Here is a 24,131-nt window from a genome sequence, read left to right as displayed (position 1 = left end):
AGTAGTGGACTAAAGTAAAATTCTGTTAGAGTGTCAGTTCTTACCAGTCAGAGTTACAAAACTTAAGTGAAAACTACAACAATGAAAAATTTCCAGAATCCTAAAAAATTTCCGGGTTTTTCCAAGACTTCCCAGGTGTCCCAGTGTGTATAAACCCTTTTATATGAATTTAAAAATTAGGAATTGAAGTCTAAATATTCTAACAATGATAGATATAGTTTAATTATCCAGGTAAAAGTTCAGTTTTGTTGATGTGTATGTGTCACACTCTGAATGCTCCTGTATTTCTATCAGTACCTGTTTATAGCATGCAGAACATGAATGTACCTTTCTAATCAAAGCAAGGCTGTAATATAAGATCTTCACCCTATTGTGTTACACTAGCGACAAGGTGCGGCAACTGTGAAGGAAAGAACGTAGTAAGATCTCTTCCTGCTTCTGCAGACATACTTCACTGTTGGAGCAGTGCAGCACATCAGAAGCTCTGGGATGCACATTCTACACTTACTTTTACGTAACTATTGTAGAAGAATCATTTCCTTCTCTTATAACTCTATTGCAACAGCAATTTTGAAAGTTGAAACGGAATATTACCTGATAATGATGATGAGAACGGGCTCGCCCCCTTGATCCTCGTCCTCCACGAATGAAACTCCCAGCTCGCCCTCGGCTGTTTCCACGCCCTCTTCGGCCTCCCCCATCCCCTCGACCTCGTCCTGGCCGTCCAGTCGCACTAGTAGAACCACTTTCTCTTGGTGATTTGCCTGCAGGTGATTTCTGCACTTGTTGCTGTTGTTGTTGTTGCTGCTGCTGTTGTTGCTGTTGGCTAATGAACCGTGCAGAAGTCCGTGTTGGTTTTGCGGGGGATCGCTTTCCTGCAGGAGCAGGCTTTGTTTCTGAAACAGCCGTTGGCACAGGAGCTGGAGTAGAAACAGGCGTTGGAGTTGGTGTTGGTGCAGGTGTTGGTGGAGCATGCAACTGTGGTGGTTGCTGCTGCTGCGGCTGGCTAGTAGGAGGTACCGTTGTTGCGACGGCTGGTGGCACAACAGGAGATGCAAATGTTGCTGCTGGGGTAAGTGGAGCCTCAGGCATCACTGCAGGAGATGTCACTGCAGTCATACAAAATGAAAGCTCATTTAATTAAACTTTCACAATATGGTTGGGAGGAGGAAGAAGACAGCAACCCTGCAGCTATTAAATTGTTTATTTGTAAATTTTATATCAGAATATATGTTGCAAATATGTATGTTTCAGTTAACTTAAAATAAAACTGTAACTCTGAAATATTACTACAATTATGTGTGACTGCTCAACCTTTTATGTGTATATTTATGTAGTTGATGCTGAAACAGTAGTTTTGATACAAGCCATTCAATTATATGACTATAGTAACAGTTTAAATCCTAACCATACTGACTACAAGCAAAGAAAACAGTACAATATGAGAACTTTTATCCAGCATATATCACTGAGGGACCCTTCATTTTCAGTAATTTTATTTCTCCACTCCATTTGTGAAACATGCAAGGTGATAAAATTTTTAGTATGTTGACTTTGTTGCTTACATTTTAGATGATGAGTGGAAATATTCACATGCTTATCAGTTTTTTTTTTAAAGAAAGGAAAAGAGTACAAATAAATTGTAGAAACACATAATAAAACAAACAAATGCTCTGTAAAGAAAGAAAGAAATACATAAAGAAAGAAAAAGCAGATTTGTCCCTCATCATTGCACATAAACAGAATTAAAACAAGTTCTACTCTCTCCAACAACTCCCTCTTCGTCCTCACAACTCCCTCTCTAGCTAAGCGCTATGTCACCTGGCCCTCCTCAAATCTATGCATTTCTCCTTCCTGATGAAGGGATTAATAGTTCAGGAAAGTTAGGAATACTTTTTTCTACTTTTAATGTGCACATTAGCAGTACTGGAATCTTGCCTCATAATGTAATGGCCAGCCTTTTGGTGTCTTGTAATTTTTGATTAGGGATGTGTTTATTAATAATATTTCAACTTCAGTCACTACATTTTTATTTTTTAACTACTGTCTAATGTATTTTGATGTTGCAACTCCATTTTCAAGGACTGTATAAATATATTGTGTGTAATATCTGCTGCAGCTTTAATGCCCATTATCCTACATGTTCCTTGCAAATGGAATTGTAGCTGCACAGTGCGTTCGTAGTTAGAAAATAAAATTATTGTGACTGAAGATGGAGTATTATTAATAAAATATATTCCTAACCTAGAATTTACAGTCATAGGCAGCCCACAACTTTTTATCTATTAATAACAACTTGTAATTTTGCTATTTTCTTAAGTGAATAATTTTATTATTATAATTAACTAGAATTCAACAGTTTTAAACAACATATTTTCTTGTAAATATATTAAATACTAATTAGAGAACCAAACACAATTCCATTAATAATATGTAGTTATGAAGAGTTGAAAGAATGAAAATTATGACCTATTATTGAGAATGTAAATACAGAAAGCAGAGAAAATATTTCACGTACTAACTATCTACGCCCACAGATTTTTTGAGTTTGGGTATAAGATATTTTATTCAAAGTACTATCAATTTCACCTGAAACTCATTATCATCAAATGATAATGTCCTTACACCCAGGTACTCCTTCAATTTTGAACACTAGGGAAAGCCAACAAATACAAAGAGGAGGAGAAGATGGGCTGATAGAAGATAAAACTGATACATACCTGGGCAATGCAGCTAGCTGACAATAAAACAATATGCAACATTTATTTTTACCATTGTATAATTCTGCCTGTAGATTCGGGCGACTCTCAGGAACTACTGTAGGGATTTTGATTCAGTTTCCACTAACAGATAGACTGATTCATGAGGAAATTTGTGCACATCACTACATATAATACACAAGTCGGCCAGCTATAGACACATAGTGCTAAAGAGTGTGAGGCTTCTAGTTTTATATAAATATTACAAGGAATAGCTAAACACTTTTTCATTTCATTAAGCTTGTATCTTTACTTTCTTATAACCTTAATTTCTGTCAAGCCTGAGAAATATGAGTTATTATTGTGGTCTTCAATATGAACTCTGGTTCGATGCAGTACTCCATTATGGCATATCCCCTGCAAGCCTCTTCAACTCTACAAAAATACAGTATTAATTACTGCAACTTACAGCCACTTGAACATGCTTCCTGTAGCCAAAGTTTGAGCCCCATCTACAATTTTTACCTCCCCCTCTCCCAATACAAAACTGACAATTCCTTGATGGCTCACGATGTGTCCTAGCAACCGATCCCTCCTTGCAGCCTAGTTTTGCTATCAGTTTCATCAGTCTGATTTGGTACCTCTTCAATAGCTATCAAATACATCCACCTACTCTTCACCATTCTTCTGTAGCACCACATTTCAAAAGCTTCTATTCCCTAACACTTAGATTCAAAGGAGAAGTTTAAATAAATCTCTTTTTTGAAAAGATTTTACTGTTATTGCAAGTTTGATTTTGTTTCTTCTTTACTTCTATAGTGATCTATTATTTTGCTAGTCAAATGGCAAAACTCATCTGTTACTTTCAATGTCTCTCTTCCTTATCATCTTTCCTTAGCGTCACCTCCTATAAGATTCCACCATCTTTATTTCGTTTTTGATGATGTTTATCTAACAATCGTTTTTCAAGACTCTATCTATTGCCTTAAGCTACTCTTCCAGGTCCTTTGCTGTCTCTGATAGAATTACAAAATCATCATCAAAGTTATTATTTTTTCTCCATGAACATTTTATTCCTTTTCAGAGTTTTTCTTTGCAAGGCTACAAAGCTGTCTCGTGTCCTTCTCAATTACTGCCTCCCTTTAATGTTCAACTCTTTTAACTGTAATACGGCTTCTGTACAAGTCGTAGATAATCTTTCAATACAGATAACTTTGGAATGTACGATTGTATTCCATGACAACATTAGCAACAACTTTTTATTCCACAACCATTCCTAAATTATTCCTATTTGATTTGGTGTTGTTAACCTGTGCACAACTAATAAGAAATTCTATTCTTCCTGTCACTGCATATTTCCTTTTTCAAATTCTCTAACCTACCTACCGGATTATAAGGATCAATGTTTCATATTCCAATTTGCCAAACACCAGATCTGTTTTTTTCTCATGACAACATCCTCCAGAATTGTTCTCGCCCAGTGATCCAAACGAGAAACTATTTTGTGACTAGAATATTTGGCTGAGGAAGATATCATTGTTATTAAAACATGTAGAACTGCACATCCTAGGAAAATAATATGATTATAGTTTCCCATGGCTTTCAGCCACTCAAAGTAACCACATTGGCCAATGTTACAAGGCCAGAAAGCTATGGAATATGTAAATCCGACAAAGTTGTAACTGAAACAAAAAAAAGCATCTACCTACCATAATTTTGATGGTCCTTGCTCTTTACTTCATCATAAGAAATGACATACATGAATAAAGAACAACTATAATGAAATTAGAAGAAGCAATTACTACTGAAATTAAAAAATATTGACTACTTAAACCATTTCCACTGTGGTCGTGAATACATATCATGCTACAGCATTCCCCAAGTGCTGTGGGTATTTACATGGGTACCAGTTGTACTTTTCTACAGTGCTACAGAAGTCTGACTGCACCCTGAGCTGCTGGTCTCTCACTGCTGTGGATGAGTTACTCCCAAATCTCAATGAATAAAACAGTTTCAAGTATTTATCATATACAACATATTTGCCTCACTGTGTGCTATCATTTGCAGAAAACCTCGTTTTGATATCTTGGGTAGGACAATTGCTATGATCCACAAGATTTGCAATGTGCACGACTGTCTTTCAGATATGAAACCCAACAACTCAGGAACGAAATGAGACATTATTCTGCTCTCAATTTAAATAAAATTTTGATCTTACGTAGGTTTCATTTATTGCAATTTATGAGCTAAAATCTAACTGTGTGCAAAGCTTTTTTACATCTGCAAACTCTTTGAATTTTCATGCAAAAATTTACCCAATTTGATGCAGCGCAGTAAGTATGACATAATGAAAAGAAATTCAGTTCTTTAGTGAGGAAAGATATCAGGCTGTAAGATGTACAAATATCAAACTTTTTTACCAAAAATTTTTCGAAAAATCAAAAGATAAGTATTTCATACTGGCCGGAATGTGGTCTCTAGAACAGACAATGTTTTACTTAATTATGATGCAGCGCAGTAAGAATGATGGATAATGAAAAGATATTCAGTTCTTTAATGAGCAAAGGTATCAGACTGTACAATGTGCTAAAATCAAACTGTTTCACTTAACAGTTTTTGAAAAATTGAATGATAAGTACTTCACTTAGGCCAGAATGGTGTCTTTCAGCACAGGCATTTGGCAAACAGTATAGTTATAACAAAAGCATCTCAGCATGGAATGCAAAGAGCTCATCTGTAGCAGTGAAAGGATTAATCTTTGTGCACTATGAGTACAAATAAAAACTGATACTAAAAATTCAAGTTTCTTTTTCAGAATGATGCACATAAATGTCTCTATATCATCAACACCTATTGAAAAGAAATAAACAAATTTTGTGATCAAAACTTAAAATTTCTACTTCATGGCAGTAATGCATGATAAAAAATAGATACGTAAAAAACTGATTGACAAACCAGAGTATGTACCGTTGTAACTGCTTGTATGTGGTGGTGGTGAAACCATGGCTGCAGTAAGAGCCATGTTGTGTGAAGAGGATGTGAAAGCAGCCCCACATGGAGCCATGGGAGGGACATCATCTGGTGGTTTTGGACCTGCAACCTGATGTGCAAAATGAAATTCTGTTATCATCTTTTATACTGAAAATTATCAAGAACAGAAAGGTATACCTAACACAACAGTGGATATACACTAACAGATTTTTAAAATAAATTTTGGCTAGCCATCCTTAAAAAACAAGTCTGCCAATGCAACAGCATTTATTTTAGTGCAAAAACTCAGAAATTTGCAAGGAAACTCTGTAGAAATACTACACATATTGGAATAAAAAATTATAAAAAAAGTTAAATGTGTGGCAAGCACAAAATTAGATTTTTTCCCTGCTTTGCATAACTCTGAGATAAAAGTTCATTGCAATACCCACTTCATGGGGCAATAAAGGTTTAACCCTATTTCGATTGCTGCTATAAATTTCCTAGTTCATGAAATAAATTATAGCACTACAAAATGACTTAGACGCAAAACATAGTAACACTAATAACAGCAATCAGAGAGATTTCTAACTGTTCAAATGTCATTTATGCATTTTTAGAATCTGCGCCTTTTGAAAAAGATTGTAGTCTAAGACAGTACGATAGGGCTCAATTCTGTATCATGTTTCTTAAATGTTTTTTAGTTACTTTGTGAACCTGTTAAACGTGTTGCAACACTCGAAAACTTATGGTCACAGAAATATACTGCAGCAATAAAGATAGGTGTAATTTCCAATTTCACCAACATTTTGACATCATAGGGAAACTCCCCATTGCACTCCACTCAAACTTACTGGTAAAATGGACCAGTATATTGTCCATCACAAACTGAATACAGATGAAGCACGAAAACAGGCAGAAGGTGTACTGAACTGTGAAAAAAGAAGCAAAATAGAAACAGTGAACGGTCCAAGCAACATCACTGAATCGCAAGAACTATGGCATCATGTTTGTGTGATCACAGTGTTGGACTCAAAGCGGGAGATCTGTGTTCAACCCTACCTCCCACCTGCCTCCCCTCCCCTTTTTTTTCCTCACAAAATTATGAACTTCCCGACAGGCCACTGACATGTCTGTTCTTCCGTGGTCTTGATAACTATCGTATTATACATTGGAACACATTACCATCGGAAGAAAAAATGACAAATTGTTAGAGCAGGCGAGATGCTGCATACACCTCTGACAGAAATGAAAACAACAATTAAACGGGTGTGAACCATGTTACAATAAAGGAATTCAAGAGTCAAAACTTCCAAAATGAAATGCAAGACTCATAACATGAGGTATTGTATAGAAAAAATAGGATGTACATATGTCTGGACATCCCTTCCTTACACCTTGCTGTTGCAAACAGACATTACCTATGACACAGACACAAATTTGAATATAGTGGGGGTTAGTGAGGCGGACAGAAGAAGGCACGAGGGAGATCTGAACATGGACCTCCCCCATCGCACTCCAGCTCAGGGTCCACATAACCACAACAATGCGACTACTCAAATTCGCTTGATGCTGCACACCTCACGCTTGGACCATTCAATGTTTCTATTTTGCTTTTTTTTTCACAGTTCAGTGTGACTTCTGCCCAGTTTCACACTTGATCTGTGTTCAGTTTTTGACGGACTATCCACTGGGTGATCTTAAAATTAAATCTGAGGGGTGTGTGATGGGGAGTTTCCCTTGCGGAATAAAAACTGCTATAACTACCAAATTTGTGTGTGCGCAGTTTTCATAGTTTATGCGGAAGATTGTGCTTGATTCAGCCACTAGAGGCCACTTCACCTGCTAGTACTACAGCAGTTACGTACACAGTCTACTGGCTGCACCCCATGTTAGAACTGATGACTAGACAGGATGAGGGCAGCTAAGTCATAACACCCCTTGAATCTCCCCAACCGTAATAGATACAAAGATGCCATTTGGACAGTGAACTGCTGGGACAGGGGCTACTTAAATACATCACATTTCATGTTTGTGCTAGTTTTCATTACAGAGATATGTCACCATCTTTGAATTTTTTAAATGGAACCCTATGTTAAATTTTAGCGTAATGTGATGGGCTTACAAAGATGGTTTCAAATATGTGTATATCATAATATTTAGGTGAATAGTTTTTGAGACACAGATATGTTCTCGTATTGTGTTTGTCCTTCGAAGCAGCGTTGTCCAATGCACCCTTTCCTGTTGACCACTGAGGAACTTAACAGGGAAGGCATTGTTTTCCTGCTTCTAGATAATGCCGCAAGGTGACGCACGAGGTAGCTGGAGAGAAGGGTATAAATGTGCTGCTGGGGTAATGAGACATCACATTTCCGTCACAATTACTTGGAGCAGACATGTACACCAACGAAGAAAAGTTAGATATGCTTCTAGTGTATGGTGAAAGCAGAAGAAATGCTGTTAGAGCAATAAAGCAATATGGAGAGCTGTATCCTGATCGTGAGCGTCCTGCTTGCCAGCTTCTTGCACACATTTGCAAGAAACTATTGAATCGGGATCATGGAATGCCATACAGAGGACAAGGCAGAAAGCTGCAACTGGCGAGGTACATGAAGTGGACGTTCTAGCATTGGCGCATAACGACCTACTGTTTCGTCACAACGTATCATCTCGGAATGTGGTGTAAGTCAGAGAGGCGTCCCACGAATATTGCACCAACATAGATTTCACCCTTTTCACCTCTCATTACATCAAGCACTCTCCAGTGTGGATTTCGAATGGCGCCAGGAATTTTGCTGGCTTGCTCTGCAGGGCCTACAAGACGATCCAACGTTTTTTCAACAGGTGCTTTTTACTGATGGAGCGACTTTCACCAACCACGATAATGTGAATTTGCAAAATATGCATGACTGGTCAATAGAGAAACCTCATTTGCTACGACAGGTACAGCATCAGCAACCGTGAAGTGTTAATGTGTGGTGTGGCATCATCGCAAAAGTCATTGTGGAGCCGTATGTCACTCTGGGTATACTAAATGGCAAATAACTATGATTAGATTAGATTAGATTTACTTTCATTCCAATTGATCCGTAGTGAGGAGGTCCTCCAGGATGTGGAACATGTCAGAAAAAAACAACACATGACAAATATTTAAACTAAAACAAATAAGCTAATGTACCATTCCACAGGTCCCAAGTGGAATGATCGTCATTTTTTAATGAACACTAAGAGTCATTTTACAAATACTATTGCACTGAATTTAAAATAAAAAAGTTTTATATTTATTTATAAGGTAAGAAACATGTAATACAACTACTGTAATACTTATTTACAATGAACACATTACTGCACTGAAATGGTGCAGAAGTTAGATTATACTTACACACACACACACACACACACACACACACACACACACACACAAATTTTCAGTGAACACATTACTGCACTGAAATTGTGCAGAAGTTATGTTGTACTTATATACAAATCAGTTGGTTTTCCTCAGAAATTCATCAATGGAGTAGAAGGAGTTGGCCACCAATAAATCCTTTAGGCTTCTCTTAAACTGAATTTCATTGGTTGTTAAGCTTTTTATGGCTGCTGGTAAGTTATTGAAAATGTGTGTTCCTGAATAATGCACACCTTTTTGTACAAGACTAAGTGACTTTAAATCCTTGTGAAGATTATTCTTATTTCTAGTATTGATTCCATGAATTGAGCTGTTGGTTTGAAAAAGTGATATATTTTTAATGACAAATTTCATTAAGGAATAAATATATTGGGAAGCTGTAGTTAGTATCCCTAGTTCCCTAAACAGGCTTCTGCAGGATGTTCTTGAGTTCACACCACATATAATTCTTACTGCACGTTTTTGTGCCCGGAAAACTTTAGCTTGGCTTGATGAATTACCCCAGAAAATAATCCCATATGACATTATGGAATGAAAGTAAGCATAGTATGCCAGCTTTTTCATTTTTATATCCCCTATGTCTGACAAAATTCGCATTGCAAACAGAGATTTGTTAAGACGCTTCAGCAGTTCTGTGGTGTGCTCTTCCCAGTTGAATTTATTATCAAGCTGTAATCCCAAGAATTTAACACCGTCCACTTCTTCTATCTTCTTGTCATCATATGTTAGACATATACTCTTGGGACACCCCTTACAAGTTCTGAACTGCATGTAGTGTGTTTTTTCAAAGTTTAGTGACAAAGAATTGGCTAGGAACCAGTGATTAATGTCTACAAATATTTTATTGGCTGATCTTTCTAAGACTACACTTGATTTGCTATTTATTGCAATGTTTGTATCATCAGCAAACAAAACAAACTTGGCATCTGGTAATGTTACTGATGAAAGGTCATTGATATACACAAGAAAAAGTAAGGGCCCCAAAATGGAACCTTGTGGGACCCCACATGTAATTAGTTCCCAGTTGGATGATGCCTGATAGCTTGATACATGTCTCTTTCCTAATAACACCCTTTGTTTCCTGCCAGAGATATAAGATTTGAACCATTTTGCAGCATTTCCTGTTACACTATAATATTCTAGTTTACTTAAAAGGATATTGTGATTTACACAGTCAAATGCCTTTGACAGATCACAAAATATACCAGTTGCCTGCACAGTTCGTGCCCAAAGTTCTGCCCATTTTGCTGGAAGAGGTACCACTAACTATGCGTCAGTGCATGTGGTTCCAACATGATGGCTGTCCTGCTCACTCTTCCCATGTGGCTACAGAGCTGTTAAATGAAAAGTTCCCGGATTGTTGGATAGGACAACTTGCTGAAGTGAAGTGGCCAGCCCGGTCTTCTGATTTGACCCCTCTTGATTTTTTTATGTGGGGAGCAATCAAACATAAAGTGTATGCTCAAATACCAACTACGTCAGATGATATGAAGCAACATATCATCGATGCGTGCACTGACATCTCATGTGACACACTCGCAGCCATTTACAAATCATTCGAACGGCGACTACAAATGTGCTTTGCAGCAGAGGGGAAGCATTTTGAGCACATGCTTCAGTAAAGTTTTGTATCAAGTACAGTATGTATTTTGTATCTTTGTGTGTATTTGCTTTGTATTGTGATCAATAGTAAATATTTTCAAATAAAAAACAAATATGTATGAAATAATTGTATCCAATAAGGGCCTCCTCATTTACATTTGTATTTATGTTACTTAAAATGTATTAACATCTTGTAGTATTTTAATACTATATGTTGTCTACTATTTTGGTATCACAGTTGTCAAATAACTGAATAACATTTGCATGACATCATCAGTTAATTTTTGCACAAAATATCGCAGTATGTCTTACTATTGTCGGGACTCGCGACATTTCATGTACTCTACAGAACAGGAAAGGTCACATTGGACAACACTGCTTCGAAGGACGAACAACGTTTCATGTACTCTACACAACAGGAAAGGTCGCACCGGACAACACCGTTTCGAAGGATGAACACGCTATGAGAACACATCTGTGTCTCAAAAACTATTTGCCTAAATATTACGACATACACATATTTAAAACCGTCTTTTTAAGCCGATCATGTTATGATAATATTTAACATAGGGTTCCATTTAAAAAAACCAAAGATGGCCTCATATCTCTGTAATAAAAATTGCACAAACATAAAATGTGATGTATGCAAGTAGCTCGTGTCCCTGAATTTCACTGCCCAAACAGCATCGTTGTATCTATTACGGTTGGGGAGATACCTAGGGGTGTTATGACTTAGCTGCCTCAGCCTTTATAGGCTACAGCACAAGCCTCTTCCAGCCACTTCTGTGTTGTCTGTTGTATGTGCTTGTCTCTTGTGTGTTTAAGCTTTCTCATGTGCTAAAGTTTCAGTGTTCTTGGGTCAGATCACTTTGGCGATGAGAATGGGATTCGACTCTGCATTTTCTACTTTAGTCATTGGTCCTTTGAGTTTAATTTCCGTGGAGGCAGTTATTAATTTTCCTCTCATGCAACAGCACGTGCTGACAGTTACTACGACTACATCAGCACAACATGCAGCCCCGCCAACAACATATTCGCTGCTGTTCCCTGCATGGCAGGAGACTGGGGCACTTATGGAAAATGCCTGCGACAACATTTCCGTGCAACTGGGGTAAGAGGAATAAACTTGTGGAAGGCACTTTTTTTTTTATCTCACCTCATGTGTATCAGCTGTTGTGTCAGCTTGGCCCTTACAAGAACCTTCAAGTCTTTCTATGATCAGATGTATGAGTTTCTTTCTACCTATCAAGATTCTTTCTACCCATTACTGTCAATATACTCACATTATTGCTGCTTATATGGAGTTTTACCCTTGCCACAACAGTTATACAGAGCATGCGCACAGAACTACATGGACAGTCATCATCATAATTTTGTGACAAATGTTATAAGGTAGCCATGTGAGTCAAATGGTTCAAGATGCAATTGTACGTCTTGCTCCTACAAGGGAAGTTCGATAGTGGGTTCCAAAGTGTGTAAATCCCATGCTTATGGAAATATTAAACATAGCTCCGTCATTTGAAGTTTCATGGGCTGCAGGTAGTCAGATAGAAGCCTGTAAATTTAAGAAATCAGTTCCTCCCACCCCTCCCAGGATGAAAGGAACATGGATGTGAACAGTGTGTCAGCAGTCATGGTGTTTCCAAGTAAGTTATACACTGAACAGATTTCTGCAGCTGTGACTTACAAGGCTGTCGTTGTTCTTTATAATTCCTAGTTATGTGAAACACTTACACTGTAAATCTGTTTGGTTTGGACTCTTTTAAACTATTTGGATTCTCCATCGATGACGAAGTGCATTTGGTTTCTGATCAAGTTCCATATCAACAGTTAGGTGCTCTCTGTGCCAAATTTTCCTGTTTATTTTCTCCAGGAATGGGTAATGCAACAGAATGTTAGGCTCACATTATGATGAAATAGTCTGCTTGCATCTGTTTTTTCCAGGCCCACCCAGTGCTGGTAACTAACAAGTTGAACTGAAAGCAGAATTAGACCATCTTCAATCCCTTTATGTTATTCAACCTATTTCTTTCAGTGAATGGTCAACACCACTGGTGATGGTATTTCTACAGGTAAATTACACCTTTGCAATGGTTTAACAAAATCAATTAATGGCCAGTCAACCATTGATACGTATCCTTTACCATGTCCTGATGAGCTGCTAGCAAAATTATTGGGACGCCACTATTTTTCAAAGACTGTCTTAGCAGATGCATATTTACAGCTGCTGCTATACTAGGAATCTAAACATTTTCTAGTTATCAATACACCATTTGGGCTTTATCAATACCAGTTTTTACCTTTCAGTGTGACAAGTGCACCAGCTATTTTTCGCCTATTTTTAGAGCGACTCATTGCAAAAGTTCCAGGCTACATCATCTATTTAGATGACACACTAGCGTCTGGCACCTCCACAGAGGGACATTTGCAGAACCTGTGTGCTCCATTTTTGTTTTAGAGGCTGCAGGTTTAAAGTACAATTTGGACAAGACACAATTTTTTCAACCCTCTATTAATTATTTATTATATATTATTGTATGAATGCATGGTGTCTGTTCTTTTGAACATATCTGAAAGAACAGACACCATGCAGAATCAGCAGCTCATTAGCATTATAGATGCTACTGTCACGTTGCCACACTCCATGTCTGTCAAGAAATTACAAGCATTTTTAGGCAAAATTACATACTACCACAAATTCATGCCGGGTGCTGCTACTGTGGCGCAACCACTCCATGCATTATTATATAAAGATGTTCCTTTCCGAAGGTCCCTGGCTTGTGACTGGGCATTCAAGTTGTTGAAATCTCAGCTGCAGGTCATTTTTCAGCCAGGTCACCACCATGTGTAAGCCACGGGCACACCTTAGATCAGCTGTGGTGTCATCCTTGCTCATAAGTATATGGACAGATCAGAACGCCCGACTGCATATGCCTCTAAAACCTTAAATTCAGTGAAACAGCTTTATTCTCAAATAGAGAAAAAAGTTTTAGTGATTATGTTTGCTTAAAAAAAATTAATGTTTTCCTAAACGGGTCTAAGTTTCACCTGATCACAGACCACAAACCACTGGTGTCTCTTTTTAACCCTTTGGCATCCTAGCCAGTCAAAACCACACATCACTCACAGCGGTGGGCTCCTTTCCTGTCATGATACAATTATGAGATACATTTTTGACCCACAATGCAACATGCAAAGGCTGACGCCTTATCGCGTTCATCAATTTGCCCAGATCCAGAATTTGATAAAGAGGAACTGCTTTGTTTTCATTTAGACATGAAAACTAAAAATGTTGTTCATGGTTTTCTTATTACTAGCACTAAAATTGCAGCCATAATGGCCACTGATCCAGTTTTGTGTAAAGTTGTTTCTTTTGTGCAGTATGGTTGGCTGGATAAGCCTCCAGGCCCTTCTTCTGACCCTATAAGAAATTATTTTGTGTTATAAAACCATCTTTCTGTTTGAGATAGAGTTCTGCTCTTATCTAGGGAGGACACTGCTTCCCAGATTGTAGACCCATCAGCCCATCAGTGTGAGGTTATGTGTTCATTACAAGGGATGTGTCATGTAGAAAAGTGGTAGTATGCAGACATGTCTTTTGGCCAGGGATTGATGGGGAAATAGTATAAGTTGTTGCAGCCTGTCCACAGTGTGCCACCCACCAGACAGCAACACTGTGTATCTTTGTCGCCATGGCCAACTTCATAGCAGCCTTGGGAATGAATTCCTGTACATTTTGTGGGACCTTTTTTGAATTTCTAATAGCTTCTTACGATTTACGCAAATTCTAAGTTTCCAGATGTGGTACAGTGTGTACTTCTGCAGTGACAACAATTGTAGCTCTGCAAACAATTTTTGCAATGTAAGGTTTTCTGTATATATTAGTTATGGACAATGGCCCCCAGTCGTATCTCGGGAATTTGAAGATTTCTATAAAAAAAAGTGATGTTCATCAAGTTACGGCTCCTCTTTTCCATCCACATTCAAACTAGGAAGCAAAACTACTAGTATGAACATTTAAGACTCAAATGAAGAAATAGGTTTCGGATGTGTCCCCGAAATGGCTCTTGATTGGTTTCTCAGTTCTTATAGGTTTACCCCTGTTGGACATAAAGATCCAGTAGACTTGTTGCATGGCTATCAGTGCTAGACTCTGCTACATCTGCTTTAGCCAATGCCAGGACATCTGCTGACACCAGCTCCACAACTTTCCGGGTGTTGAACAGTTGTTTGGGCTCACAGTTTTGGCCACTGACTGAAATGGGTGCCGGTGCAGTATCATCGAGAGTCACCATGGCCGATGACTCTGCGTCATCTACACTGCTGAGGGTAGGTTGTCGTGACACTTTAACCAGCTATGACCTCACATGAGCAGCTGTGCACTGGGAGTGCCTCCATCACCCTAGCATCCTCTGCCTACCTATCTGTCTCCTACACTGTGCCCAGTGGCCTTACATTCTCCGTCACTGCTGCCGGTGCCTTTACAACTGTCTTCTCTACTGTGGGTGCCCCTTCTTTTGTCGAAGGCTGAGGCTGGACCCCGCCTCCCACGCTCCGCAGTCAACACCTCCACTGCTGCCGCATCCATCGCAGCCTGCACCACATCTTCATTGCAACCTCCTTCATCAGGGTTGGACTTGGACATGGAAGCCGTGCCAGTGTTGCCCGTCCTACCGTATGGTCTCTCACAGGGATGTGAGCACCGCACCTGGCCGCAATCGCACCACTTCCTACACTACATACCGGTAGCAGCATGTTGCACGAACAACGACCAACTTTGATGATACAAGAAATGAACATGAGCATAGGGCTCTCTTCTTTGTGAAGGAAGAGGAGTGCTGTAACTATCAAATTTGAGTGTTTCCTGCTTCACGATTCGGGTGTGAAGTCTGTGCTTGATTCAGCCACTAGAGGCCACCGGGCCTACTAGTATGAAAACAGTTGTGTGCGCAGCCTATCGGCTGCACTCCCCTTTAGAACTAATGATTATACGGGCCGGAGCACAAGGCTCCACTGGCCACTTTGTGTTGTCTGTTGTGTGTAATTTGCATCTTGTGGTTATGCTTTTTCATGTAATAATGTACAGTGTTAGAACAAAAGAAGTTGAAATCATAGGTACCTTTATGTATTTATATGCTACTGAGTATCTCAAAGGGTTTTCACAGAAGTGTCACATGAACTTCTGTAGTTGCTGTGAAAGTTACATATTACTCGAACCAAAAATCTATGAAATTAAATATAAATATTTGGTTCATATGATAAGTTAGTACCTGAAGTCAGTATAAGAGCAGAGGACCCCAACCACACCAGAACATATTTTCAAAAACATAAAGAATTTAATGTTTCAAATGTGTCAGTTTAAAGGCATAAGAAAATGGCAGTTCTCTCATAATTAATATCTTTTTACTCATGAACTTAGTTATGTGTAGGTACTGCCATACATAATTCATATGACCAAATAAATTTTAACAACTGTGTTTCATTATAAAAATGGTAAAAAAAAAGGAAAAGAAAAAACCACAAAAATCCAATTTAGAAACTTTCCTTTTACCAAGCTATAAAACAAGAGAAAGGACAAAGAAGAAGAAGAAGAAGAAGAAGAAGAAGAGGAGGAGGAGGAGAAGGAGGAGGAGGAGGAGGAGGAGGAGGAAGGAAGAGACGAGAAATAAGGAAGTGGCAAGATGTTATCTAATAAACATTACTAGCAGACTTTGTACTAAAAATTGGTCAATACAACTATCAAAACTCACCGTTTGTAGGAGAGGATGAGTTGAATAAGCAGCTGGGGGATAATGTGAGTGAGGTGGCGGTGGTGGGAAAACAGCTGCTCCATGTCCTGGTCCAGTGCCATGACCTGGAGATGAAAAGGCACATGGTACAGTAGCAGCTGTAGGATACAGGGCAACAGATGCTGGACCCACATATGGTGCAGCTTCTGAGTAGCGAAATGGTGGTACATCCGTCAATGCACAAGGTGGATATGGACCATAAGCACTGCCAGTAGGATCAGTGTTCAGAGCAGATAGTTCATCATGTCGTCCTGCACCCCCACCAGGGATGTCACAACTGACTGATGCCGGGTCTTCACGTTGTGATGAGCACGTTGATGAAGTAAGCGATGATGTTGATGATCTCCTGTTTGGTATCATCTCTGAATCTGACCACTTTGAGCGTGCCCGTAGTTCAGCATATGGTGCAGGCTCATACACAGAGCCAGCCCCACTGGGTGGAACCCATCTCTCATCTGCCTGACCAGGACCTGGTCCCCCGCGTCCTCCATGTCCAGCACCTTCACAACCAGGCAACGACGTTTCTCCTTCTGGACACTCATACCCATAGCTGTCAGGATAAGTTGGTCGTGGTTGTGTTCTAGAAGGATCAGGGTTTTCTGTGGGTGGTTGGAGGAGGAGATCATTTGCCTGCAGTTCAGAAGTGGATTGCGGTGTTTGTGGAGGAGGAAGTGGTTGCGGTGGTGGGAGTGAAGAAAGGAGAGGTTGTGGCTGAGGCAATGTTTGACTTATTGGTTCAATTTCCTGAACATTAACTCCATGCGTATGCTCAACTGAGATCAAGGAGTCATCTGAGTGAGGTGTAGGTGTAAGTGGTGGAGGTGGAGGCGGTGGTGGTAGTGATGGAGGCTGTGGTAGAGGTGATGGCGGCGGCGGCGGCGGTAGTGGCGGTGCTGCTGGTGTTGGTGGTGGAGGCGGTTGTTGTTGTTGTTGTTGTTGCTGCTGCTGCTGCTGCTGCTGCACTGGTGCAGCTGACGGCGGTGGTTGTGAAGGTGGTGGTAGAGACGGTACTGGTTGTGATGGAGGTGGTGGTAATGTTGCTGGTGGTTGCTGTTGCTGTGGCTGTGGAGATGGAGTAGATGTTGGAGGTGGTGGTACTGGTGTCATGGGTGGCGGCGGCGGTGGTGCTAATGGACGTGGTGATGCAGTATCTCGAGAAACTTGTGCAGGTGTTGACTCAGCAACAGAACCTGTTTCTGGTTGACCAGCAGTTGATTTTTTGGCATAGTCCAAACGCAATTTTTCCACAAGGTTCAAAGTTTCACGGGCGCTATCCTCTTTAGAGTCTTCCTTGAACAAAAATTCATTACTAAAAGAGAAAGATAATGGAGCCCGCATCATCTCATCTGGATCACGTGGAATTCCAAAACCATCATCTGCTGTTTCATCAACTGCCAAAATGTCATTCTCAAAATCAAACAGTTCAGCAACCCCTGGGTCCTTTGATGGCTGTTGGGGTGAAAATATGGATCTCTGTGGGTGCTGGGAAAGAGAAGAATTTAGAGATGGTGTTCTCGAGGAAATTCTGCGTGTCTCTAAAGGTGGAACACTTGCAACAGTTGATTCTTGATCATCTTGAACTGTGTCTGAACTACAGGTCCTTTCAGGTGGAGCTTGAACAGTTGCTAATGAGTCAAAACCACTTGAATTTCTTATCACGTGATCACTGTTCTGATTCTTGTTACAAATAAGTTTTTCATCCAATTCCTCTTCTTTTGCTAACTTTTCACTTTGAATTTTTGGCGTAACATCTTTTTTATGAATTACATTACTTTCATTTTTAGGTTTGTCATGTATCACATCAGAAACAGATTCAACAGTGACAGGTGTTCCCTTAATATCTTTTATTTCAGACAGGCACTGAACTTCAGTTACATTAACATCTGGTACTATTTCACACGAAGGTGCTGCATCCAGTGGCTCCACTTTAGGACCATTCATTTTAGTTTCCAGACTGCCATCAGGATCACTCAAAACACTTACTTCTTTCTTCCTACATCTGGGTATTTGTTTTGACTTTTTCTTCCCCTTTTCTTCATCAGCAGTTTCTGTAACACTTGGAATGCCTATTTCAGTAACTCCTGTCTCTAACAGATTGCAGTTATCATTCTTTGGAAAGATTTCCTTATCTCCATTCTTAGTGAAAAGATCTTTCTCTGCTTTCTTAATGACTGAATCATTTTCTCCATTCTTCTGCTTTTTATCAATACTGTCTGCAATGACAGAATTCACTTTAGAGCTTTTATTTATTATCTCTTTTCCTTCAATAACATCAGGAACTGAAACTTTCTTTGCGCTCTCTGATTCACTGGTTTCCTTACTTTTATTTACATTTCTAGGTGACATCTCTCGTGGTGACGGTTTCTTAGTCTCCCGTGATACAGAAAGCTTTTCTTTGACCACTGATAGAGATTCTCTGACGGGAGTTTTCTCCTTTGAAACATTCGTTTCCAACTTCTCTTCCTTAATTGGTAAATGCTTCTCTTGACTTTTTGGTGGGGATTTGTTTTTCAAAGGCAGTTCTTTCGGAAGTTCTTTATTAATGGGATGATCTGTATCTTTTTCAGACTCTTCATCTACCTTCGAACCAAAGAGTTTTTCAATTTTATCCCGTTTTTCCAAAAGTTTGTCTAAAGAACTTTTTGATGTTTTCCTTCCAATTGGATCTCTCTCTGCCTTTCTCTGAGCAATTTCTCTTTCGAGTTTGCTCGCCAATGACTCCCGTTCAATTTTCTTGCTTGGCTGGTCATCTGTACTTTTTATGTTACTGGAAATCTTTTTGGTATTTTTCTTACCCTCTTCAGATACTTCAGTATCTAATGGTTTTTCTTCTGCTTTCGAAGCTTGCTTGAGCGGAGGTTTGGTGGAGGCGTCGCAGGTCTTTTGATGGAGCGTATCATCTGAACGTGCTTCAAGGCTGCTGGACAAATTGATAACTTGACTGTACAGTTCTGTATCTTCAGCCCCATCTCCTGGTTTTCTCTTCCTTGCTTCTGTTGTCGTGTTAGACTGTTCCTTTTTAGGACTGAGCTGCTGTACCGCCGCAGATATGGGCGTGGACTCGGAAGCTCGCGAAGTACCCTTGGTGCAAGGTCCTTCGCTTGATGAGATTGTTTCAACGGATGGTTTGATGGGATGGTCCAACCCTGATGAGATCCCAGGCGTATTTCCTGCCCTGACATCAGTATCTCTGAGTCTATTACTGTTTTCAAATTTCTGGGTGCTGCTGCTGCTGCTTGTGGTAGTAGGAATGGTGGTGGTGGTGGTTGTGGTGGCTGCGTTGGAGGTGGTTGTAGTGGTGGTGCTTGTGGTGGTAGTGGTGCTTGTGGTGGCAGTGGTGCTTGTAGTGGTGGTGATGGTGGTGGTAGTGGTGGTGGTGGTTGTCCCTGTTGTGATCTCTGACCCTTTTGCTCTTGATTTTTCTGTCTCAGTATTCGGCGGCTGAAATACAAGTTCAGGCCGCCCGTCGGAAGTTTTAAGCTTCTTGTCAGGCGCCTTCTTGAATTTCCTGCTACCGATTGTGAGCTCAGTGTCTGCATTATTTCTTCCACTGCCATGGACTTGAGTCTGTTCACCTTTGAGTGACGCCTTGATATTAGACTTTGCGTCCTTCGCCTTTTCTGTCTCAACCTCACTGTCTGAGTCAGCTGATCCGGAGGAACTGCTGCCACTACCGGATCCAGATATAGAATCTGAGGACTGGTCTTCCTTGTTGAGAAAGGGCCGGTCCTCAAGAGATTCCCTTACATTCTTTTTATCAGAAACAGATGCAGATTTCTTAACACCACTCTCACCCTGCTTTTGCACAGATGGGATACTGTCTAAAGAACTCCTCTTGTCATTAGATTTAGTGTTCCTTTCCCTCTTTACAATTCTAGATGGAGCTTTAGGTTTTGTGTCTGTGTCTTCTTCACTTTCTGAGCTGCACGATGAATCTGATGATGAAGACGAAGACGAGGAAGAGGAGACGGCATCTCTACTTTTCGAAACACTTTTACTTCTCTCAAGGTGTTTTGCTTCCCCAGTTTTGCTTTCCACCAATTTGTTTTCTACACTTTTTACAATTTTCTGCTTGTCATTTTCATCCTTCTTGAATTTTGTACTTTCCTGTTCCTTCTTCACTTTAGTTGAATCTGAAACCTCTTTCTTCACCTTTGAAGCATCTGCTTCAGGTTCAGTGGTTGGTTTAGTCATGCCACTTTTAATGTGTGCTGCCGCTTTCTTAGCCGCCTGCCTTTGAGGAACATAGGCCAAAATTTCTTGAGCCTCACCTACATCTTTCTCAAAATCATAGATATCTCCTGTTTTCCCTTCTTTACCAGATTTTGACTCCTTTATTTCTTTACCTTTGTGTTTTGTTTTAGGTTTATTCTTGGGTTCCTCAATTACTGGTGGAGATGTCTTAACAAGGTCTTGCTGTTCAGTACTAGTCTGCTCTTTAGGTCTCCCTTGCGAACAACGAATACTTTCAGTTGCTTTCTTGGCTGCTTGCCTTTGAGGTACTATTAGTTCTGTAGGATCAAATTCCTTCTTTACTGGTGTAGTAGATTTGGAAGGTTCCTTGCCTTTGGAAATGGTCCCTTCTGAAGTAGATCCACCAACTACCTCACGGCTCCCTTTTTTGTTCACAGATGGAGTAGCTGTCTTTGAACGTTCTGTGCCATTTTCAAGTGTTGGACGGCTGGCTTTGGCATGTGATGAGAACTCTTTGACAGCTGCCTTGGTGCGCAAGGGGTGTGCCTGTTGCCGACCTCCATCCGAATCTGTATCCGAGTAGATATCCGGCGCACGGGCACGGGAGTGGGCAGGCACTGGAAGCAATTCGTCACTACTCGAACCTGAGCCTGCTGACGGTGATCTGGATCCGGAGCCTGAGCCCGATGCTGAACCTCCGGATCCCGAACCAGAAGCCGACGGTGTCGCTGACTTTGGGGTATCCGCTTCGTGCCGCCTCTGACGTGCACGTGTTCTTTCACTAGGTTGCACAGGTCGCCGTTCTTCATCACTAGAGCTGTCCCGTGTGGTTCCGGTACGTGAAGTGACTGCTGAGGCTTTAGAAGTGGGGCGGCCTTTAACCTTCGGTCGCTCTCTGACTGAAAGACTTTTGCGGGTACGATTGCTGGTAGTCTTGCGTTCTGCTGGAACTTTCCTGTAAACAGACAAAGCAGTTTATTTTAAGATTTTGAAATAACAGACAAAGTATTTTATTTTTAAATTTTGAAATTCACTAACACGTGGTGTGACTGCAAACAGTGAATAAATCTAAAATGAGGCCCAGAGTACAACTACAATGAATTTAAATAATTTTAATGGTACAAATAAGATGGTCATATTTAAAGAAAATACCCAAGCTACTTTTGCAGGTATTTCAAACTATATGATATTTAACCATTGTGATAGGTCAGAAAGGGACTACATGCCTGGAGCATACGAGAGACTTTTTTTAAGGTCTGGTGGGCAATGAAATTAAAACCACAGTGAAAATCCAAAGAAGCTTCGTGTATATGCGTCCTGCAGTGTGTCTCATCCGCCCATCACACTTGTCAGTACTGAGCATGTAGTGAGCACATTAACATACCTAGAACAATACTGTCTCCTGTGAAGTGTGTGCTGTCAGTCACTTCTTCTTGCTGAAGAGCACAACACAGCTGAAATTCGTCAACAAATGAGTAATACGTATGGCAAAACTTCCATGAGAGACAACAAAGTGTGGTAATGGTGCAGAGACTTTGAAGGAGGACATACAGACATTCACGATGCATGTGATTAGGGAAGAAAGCAAGTGTCAATGGATGATCTGGTTTAGCGCGTGGATCAGACAATTTAAGAAAATTGTGGTTCTCAATTTCTGTTCTGAGTGAGGGACTTCAGTACTGGAAACTCTGCATGAGAAGGGTTCCCAAGATGCTGTCCAACAATCACAAAACACAGCGAATGGGCACCACATCAACATTTCTCCAGTGCTATCACAATGAAGGAGATGATTGTTGACTGAAATTGTTACTGGGCACGAGACTCGGGTGTCTTTCAAAAATGGAGAAATAAAACTGCAATTCAAACAGTGGATACATTCTCATTTCCTCAGTAAACCAAAAAAGTGCAAGCAAAAGTGATCCAGCTGAAAGTCTGAGTCCAAAAAGGAGTTTTGTTGGTGTTATTCACGGAACATGGCATGTCCATCACTGCAGCCTCATACACCATCTCTCATGAAGATCTGGGAAAGGCAATTCAGAACAATCAAAGAGAATGTTGCTATCAGGCATTGGTCTTCTTCATGAGAATGCTCAGCTGTACACTGCAGCTGCAACAAAGACACTCCTACAGCCCAGGCTTGGCTCCCTCTGATCTTCATCTCTTTACTCGCATGAAACACTGGCTAGAAAGACAGCATTTTGGCACAAATAAGAAGCTGCAGATCAGCACAGAGAAATGGCTGAAAGCACAAGCGGCTGCCATCTATGATGAGGGTATTGAAAATTTGGTACCATGCTATGACAAATGTCTTAAGCCGTATTGGTGACTATGTACTGGAACTACAGTAACTGGAAGGTATAGCTAAATGTTGCAAATAAAACAGTTTGATTTTCACTATGGTTTCCATTTTACAGCCGTTCAGACATTGAGGCAGGGGGTGTCGGGTGACAATAGCCCTAGTAGTTTTAAGAGAAACTTACAGCGGCCTGGATTATTAAATGAAATGTTGAAAGTGTTTGATGCTAATCATATTTTCTAATGAAAAATAATACAATTCATAAACTTCATGTTTTCATTCTCCTCTCCACTTCTGATTCTGAACTTCTGTGCAAAATTTCTTATTCTTACATTACGTCTATAAAAAACTATCTCAGAATGACATTATTACTACAACCCAACATTAAATAAAAATGTTTTTAACGGTTCCAAGGCTCCCATATGGACACAATACAGCCAAATGAGAATTTTTTGGACGCTCTCTTTTTGTGTGAAGAAATCTGGGCAATGTGAAAAATCAGATGGAAAAGACTAATGTTAAGTAGAAATGTAAAGGAAAAGTTTACTGAACTACAAATGAACACTTAAGTGTTAAGATCAAAGGGCATAAATCACATAATTATTGGAAAAATAATGTGAGAGTTTCTGGATATGGTGTTGTCTTTCTTTACAAGCAACTTTTCAGCTGCACTATACCTGAATGAACATTTACACTGCCTGGAGGGGGGGAAAAAAAAAGAAAGTGACTCTCCCAAAAGACAAGGTCAGATATCAATGTTACTTCTTACATGTACCACCATCATCGGGTATGTAAATGATTAGAGTTGCAATTCTTTGCGACACGGAGAATGGCCACTCAAGTGCATTAGTGTCATATATGTTGTTACCGAGCCTGGTAAGGTATATAAGGGGCATAAACAGCATCAGATTCCAACTGACCACAGTATATGTATGGCAAAGAAATGCTGTATAGTCATAGAAGAAAGTGTTATCAGTACCTGAAGAGTTTGGAAAGGGCCTAAATCTGGGTATCTATTTGGCTGGAGAGTCTAAATGTGCAATATCCAGATTTGTGGGGCATTTGGATGTGGCAGTGGTCCAATGCTGGAGTGCATGGAAACATGCGGACAAGAAACGTAAAGGTCCTGGTCAACCACATCTGACCACCACAAGCAAGGATTGTTATACTGT

The 24,131-nt window shown here is 40.0% G+C and overlaps 1 protein-coding gene across 1 annotated transcript in view; it reads right to left on the bottom strand.

Moving 5' to 3' along the window:
* The window catches only part of LOC124613098 (PHD finger protein rhinoceros), a 246,420-nt gene that overhangs the window by 55,377 nt on the left and 166,912 nt on the right, over positions 1 to 24,131 (bottom strand). Inside the window, exons 15-17 of the mRNA XM_047141692.1 lie at positions 16,431 to 21,618; positions 5,655 to 5,799; positions 595 to 1,109 (exon numbers count right to left, since the gene is read on the bottom strand). Of these exons, the coding sequence (XP_046997648.1) occupies positions 595 to 1,109; positions 5,655 to 5,799; positions 16,431 to 21,618 (5,848 nt within the window). The remainder of the gene's footprint in view (positions 1 to 594; positions 1,110 to 5,654; positions 5,800 to 16,430; positions 21,619 to 24,131) is intronic.

Source organism: Schistocerca americana, chromosome 4, assembly GCF_021461395.2.
Source record: "Schistocerca americana isolate TAMUIC-IGC-003095 chromosome 4, iqSchAmer2.1, whole genome shotgun sequence".
In the NCBI taxonomy this organism is placed as follows: Eukaryota; Metazoa; Arthropoda; class Insecta; order Orthoptera; family Acrididae; genus Schistocerca; species Schistocerca americana.
This window is presented reverse-complemented; position numbering and strand designations above follow the sequence as displayed.